The sequence below is a fragment of the Populus trichocarpa genome, chromosome 9 (assembly GCF_000002775.5).
Source record: "Populus trichocarpa isolate Nisqually-1 chromosome 9, P.trichocarpa_v4.1, whole genome shotgun sequence".
Lineage (NCBI taxonomy): Eukaryota > Viridiplantae > Streptophyta > Magnoliopsida > Malpighiales > Salicaceae > Populus > Populus trichocarpa.
The window spans coordinates 12,903,771-12,909,957 of NC_037293.2; the positions used below are offsets into that span (position 1 = coordinate 12,903,771).

The following is a 6,187-nucleotide window of genomic DNA, read 5'->3' on the forward strand; positions in this document are numbered from 1 at the left end:
TGAATACAACAAGTGCAAGGGTGGTTTGACAGATTCGGCGAGCGGATTAAATTATTATTATTATTGTCCAGATCGACGTCCGAGTTCCAAAATAAATAAATAAATAGAATTAGGGAATGAAAAATGTGATCACTGTGGGCCCTGTAATCTAGCTATTTTTGGGATTGCAATCTTGATCAAGATTCATTTTTGTAATGATGATGTAAGGAGTGATTAATAAATAAATAATGTTTTAATGTCTTTTGAAGCAAGATAAATAAATGAAAAACCCTAGAAGAAGAATAGGAAATTAACACACTATTCCGAAACACGTGATGTGAGGACGATAGAACTTAGAAGTGGTCGAAGAATGAAGCGGGGAGGGTCAAGTCAGTAGTTAACGAGTAATTGCCTGCCTGCTTGAGTTGAGGTGGTGGGAATGGCTTTAATTTGGTATTCAAACAAATTGACTAGAAAAGCTAGCAGGAACTTTAATCGATGGTCATTGGTCTCCATGTATATAATATATATATTCAAGTCATTATTGACCTACTTACTTTCTTATTGTATAGTAAGTGCTACAAGAAGAGAACAACGCGTCTAGCTAGACGTGGTAATATATATACATGGAGAAATTAATACGATTATAATTTAATTGGTCAGGTTTTAAATTTGTTCTTTAGAAATCACTAGTTCGAGTCTTATAGATCTCAGGACCACTGGAGACTTACATGATCGTTACTTTTAGGACCCGTAAAATTAGTCGAGGTATACATAAGCCGGTCTAAACACCCATATCAATCAAAAAAATAATGGACATTTTAACCGTGGATCATGTATGCAGCAAGCTAGCTAGGTCAGATTCAAACACGGAGTTCTACCATCTTCATTCCCAATCTCATGTACCAGACCAGAGTTGCAAATTAAAAAACCAACTGCTCTTTTCTAATTATTAACAGTATCAAATAGTTTAGGTCCTGTTTTTACTTTTATTTATTCATTCATGGTTTAGACATGTTTTGTTCCTGGCATGTCAAATTGATATTATTAATTTTATCGGTGCAGTATGTATGGATGTAACTACTATGACTATCGAACAAATCAATGGCCGCCATTATTTAACACGATTATCCGTAGTTATCTCATCGCCACTGAAATGCCGGTCTTCATCCTCCACTGCAGTACTATACGCATTTGTCCACCCTTTTTTTTCTATATATATAAACAACGGAACAATTCCTCCATCTTGTCATTTGGATTTATTTATTTATTCTAAAAAAGATCGTATACTTCCGGTATCCAAGACCATGAAAAAACAAATACGTACCGAGTCCATGGGATAGCGCTGCGTGCAATGCATGCATCAACCGCCTCCCATATCCAAGTCTCACGGCAAGAAAACGGATGATGAGAAGACTTACAGAACAATCAATTAACATGGCGCCTCCCATATGCTTAGTTATTATAAGAGCATGCAGAATATCAAGCACCTAGCTAGGATGTGGCATGTATACGAGGAAATACTACACAATCGATCTTAATCAATCAATGGATTTGAGCATGCTTAATTAAATCGAAAGAGATGTATACATAGGAATTAAGATATTGGGGATGCCGCGGGGATTGCATGCATTTTATGTTTTAATTCCTTCGACTTTACAAGAGAGAAGGGCATGCATGCATGATCTATATCATGGACTTAATTTGTGGGAGGATTATGGTCGTCGATCATGAGGAGCCAGCCAGTGATGGAAAGAAGGAGCAAGAGTGAAATCACGGTAGGAGAGATCATTTTCCATCAAGCACCACTGATTATTACCGTCAACTGGAAAGAGCTTAATCACTAGAATGTAGTGGTCATGGTCGCATTTTGTAATAATATAATCAACTTGGATACATGCATGGATCCAACCTCTCTAATTAATTTGCGAAATACATGACATGGGGTTGTGCAATTTGTAGGGTGGTGGCAGACTTCTTCAGGGTTTTATTCCTCATCGAATCTGCAATCTGCGATTTGTTCTCATTTGCCGTCTTGGGGTTAATATCATTTGATTGCTAGTTGTTAGGAACAAGCAATCCTGTTTTTCCACTGTGCTTAATGACCAGACTCTGTTAATTACACCCCAGAGCATATAGATCCACGTACCCGATTGATGAAGAATTGAGTGCTCAATATTATGGCATCCAGTAAGAGCTCAGACGAATTGACCCTCGCAAGTACTGATCATAACCTGGATAGAGCTCACGATCATAGCAGCAAAAGTTACATGCATAATGTGATGCGAAGAGCTTTGACGATGTCTATTTTTCACCATTGAATTAGGTGATCTGAATTGGTGTGTGTGTCAAAGTATTAAATTAATATTATTTTTAGATATCAATATAATAATATATTAAATAAATTGATCTAAATTTTAGAATTTAACACCCAGACGTCTATGAATCTAGCTAGTGTTTTTAATAATAATATCTACCAAGTCTAAAGGCATTAAATAATTGTTTTTTCTCCGTTGAACTTTCTCCTACTACTTACCTCATCACGAATAAGAAGGCAATAATTAATAGAGAGAATCCGTTTGGGATCAGTACGTACCACTACATCACGAGCAACATAACATGCTCACCCTTAATTTCCTAGCTAGCATGCATGGTGTGGCCTTGAAGAATAGTCTACAGAGAAAAGATGGGTCACTAACAAGCATTCATTCGGAGGGGAGCACGTACGTTTTAATGATTCCTCAATGTTTTTTCCATGGGAAATTACCAATCCTTTGCGAGAATGCTTAATCCCTCCCCATCGGTCCTGTTTTGTTGGATAAAATGCAAGCTGTAATATATCAGGACGTCTCAAGTAACAGCCAGCAGCAAATTAAACTAACTAGGGCTAATTTGATCTCTAAAATTCCGTTGCATGGACGCACGTACTTAGACCCGGCTTTTAATTATCTGTTTCGTGTGTTGAATGAATATGTATATATAAAGATTCCAGGAAGAAAACAAAATTTGGCATCTTTAATTGTACCACCAACCTCCCTCTATCCATCCATGGTTAAAATTAACAAAACACGAGCGTTGAAGAATATCGTGGAGTGCCCCTCCGATATTTATGAATAGAGAGAAGATGGATGAATAAAGACAAGAAGGGAGAGGTTTGGTCCAAGAGAGTGGTAACTGGTAAGGCAACGGCAGCCCACAAACGGTACTGTCCCATAAAATCAAGAAGCAGCTGCGAAACATACAAGAAACAAGCACCCACTTCGCTAGCTAGGATATTACCTAGTTAGCTAGCTAGCTTTGACTCATGCAATGGAATATTGGGACCTTGTCTTGTCCTCCTTTGCCACATGCAAATTCCCTTCTTAATTACTTTACTGCATGTTGTCTTTTTTTTTATCAGCGTGATGCGTTAGGATAGATATTAATCCAAAAGTCACCACCAGTAGTTGTATATATATGCCCGCTTCTACTCCATCGCTTCACCATCCATCCAGACCCAACACACAACACTAACAAACTCCCTCTATTCTCTGCCTTTCTCATTTCTCGATCCGCCGCTCGGTTCTTCCCTCCTCTATTCACCACCGCCGCCGCCATAATGGAGGGGACTCGTCGGCGATCGACCACCACCACCAAACCCTTTCGTAAATTAACTGATCACGATGAAAGTAGTGCATTGACTGGCCCAAAAGCATCCGATGCATTACCCCTTCCTTTATATATAACCAACGCTCTCTTCTTCACCGTTTTCTTCTCCGTTGTTTATTTCTTGCTTACTCGTTGGCGTGAGAAGATTCGCAATTCTACTCCTCTTCATCTTGTCACTCTCTCCGACATCGTTGCTATTTTTGCCTTTGTTGCTTCTTTCATTTATATGCTTGGTTTCTTCGGCATCGACTTCGTTCAGTCCCTTATCCTCCGTCCTTCTCCTGATGTCTGGGCTGCCGAAGACGACGACGAAGATGAAGAAGATCTTCTCAAAGAAGATGCCCGCAAAGTTCGCTGCGGACAGGCTCTTGATTGCACTGCACCACCACAAAAACTCGCCGTGGTTCCTTCTCCTCCCCTCAAGCCTAAGGTTGTCGATGAAATCCCATTTCCAACCACTTTAAATGAAGAAGATGAGGAGATTATCAACTCTGTGGTGGCTGGAAAAACCCCGTCATATTCACTCGAGTCTAAATTGGGTGATTGCAAGCGTGCTGCAGCAATAAGGCGTGAGGCTTTGCAGAGGATTACTTGCAAGTCTTTATCTGGATTGCCCTTGGAGGGTTTTGATTACGAGTCTATTTTGGGGCAGTGCTGTGAGATGCCAGTAGGGTATGTGCAGATTCCTGTAGGAATTGCTGGGCCTTTGTTGCTTGATGACAAGGAGTACTCCGTTCCAATGGCCACAACTGAAGGCTGCTTGGTGGCTAGTACGAATAGGGGTTGTAAAGCGATTCATTTATCTGGTGGTGCTACAAGTGTGTTGTTGAGAGATGCCATGACTAGAGCACCTGTTGTGAGGTTTGGAACTGCTAAAAGAGCTGCTCAATTGAAGTTCTACTTGGAGGATCCTGCCAATTTTGAGGTTGTGTCCACGGCTTTTAACAAATCTAGCAGATTTGGTAGACTTCAGAACATTAAGTGTGCTCTTGCTGGCAAGAATCTCTACATGAGATTCTCCTGCAGCACTGGTGATGCTATGGGCATGAACATGGTTTCTAAAGGTGTTCAGAATGTTTTGGACTTTCTCCAGAAAGATTTCCCTGATATGGACGTTCTTGGCATCTCTGGTAAGCTAGCTTCTTTGCTTGATTCTATGATCATGTTTTGTTCAGTTGTTATTTGTATTGAAACTGATGTCTATATATATATGATGCTCTTTATCAGGAAACTACTGTTCTGATAAGAAGCCTTCCGCTGTCAACTGGATTGAAGGAAGAGGCAAGTCAGTAGTGTGCGAGGCAATCATCAAGGGTGATGTAGTGAGGAAGGTGTTGAAGACTAACGTGGGGGCCTTGGTAGAGCTTAATATGCTCAAGAACCTTACTGGTTCTGCCATGGCTGGAGCTCTCGGCGGCTTCAACGCTCAAGCTAGTAACATTGTCTCTGCTATTTATATTGCCACTGGCCAAGATCCTGCGCAGAACGTAGAGAGTTCTCACTGCATTACCATGATGGAACCTCTTAATGGCGGAGAGGATCTTCATGTCTCAGTGACTATGCCTTCCATTGAGGTAATTCACATTGATAATTCCTATCTTACTCGCTTGTGCTCTTTAAATCAGACATGGCAATTGAAATTGTTATATGGTTGTCGGATGTTGTGGTTGGTATCTAATTTGCTTATATAACGTATCATTTCAGGTTGGTACAGTTGGAGGAGGTACCCAGCTCGCATCCCAGTCAGCATGCTTGAACCTGCTCGGGGTGAAGGGTGCTAGCAAAGAGACACCGGGAGCAAACGCAAGGCTTCTGGCCTCCATTGTAGCTGGTTCTGTTCTCGCTGCAGAGCTCTCCCTCATGTCCGCTATTGCAGCTGGACAACTTGTCAGTAGCCACATGAAGTTTAACCGGTCAAAGAAAGATGTTTCCAAGGTTTCTTCGTAAAATTGAGGCAAGAATGCCCTGGGACGGTGCAGAGATCCATAAGACGAGTCATATGATGAACTGTCGATTAGGCAGTTCAGAAGACAGAGAGAAAGAGAGAGGATAGGAAAGGAAACAGAATAAATGGATATCAGCATAGAAAATGTTAATGTGTATTCTCTTTCGTTCTTTCTTTCTGTTGTTATTTTTTTCTTTTAAGAAATATGTTCTGAAAATTGTGTAAAATTATCCAAACATTTAAAGCGATTTTCTTCTTGTTCATGAAAGATTCTACAGCCCGTTAAATACTTGAATATTCTCATCTCCTGTTTCTTTTGTCCATACACTGTATATTCTTCGTGATTTGATATCCACATCACAGAATACATAACAACAACCTTCTTTTAGGTTTGCATCTGCCACCCACAACCAAGTGATTTTTCTTTAACTATTTTATAAAAGTTTTATTAATTTTTAATAATCTAAGTTTATAGAGTGTTGTTCTTTTAATTTTATCCTAAATTTTTTATTTTTTTGTTTGAGTTATTTTTCATTTTAATTTAACCTTCTAATCCAAACAATTTAGTTCTATTTTTTTATTTTAATTTTTATCTTCATTCTTTTAATTTTTAAT

General features: G+C 39.5%; 1 protein-coding gene across 1 annotated transcript; it reads left to right on the forward strand.

Annotated features, from left to right (window-relative positions):
• The first annotated feature begins 3,450 nt into the window (after positions 1 to 3,450).
• Positions 3,451 to 5,840, forward strand: LOC7463352 (3-hydroxy-3-methylglutaryl-coenzyme A reductase 1). The gene is made up of 3 exons (XM_024607975.2): positions 3,451 to 4,757; positions 4,855 to 5,201; positions 5,332 to 5,840. Exons 1-3 carry the CDS (start codon positions 3,578 to 3,580, stop codon positions 5,572 to 5,574), a joined length of 1,770 nt encoding a protein of 589 aa, XP_024463743.1. The 5' UTR covers positions 3,451 to 3,577; the 3' UTR covers positions 5,575 to 5,840.
• The last annotated feature ends 347 nt before the right edge of the window (positions 5,841 to 6,187 follow it).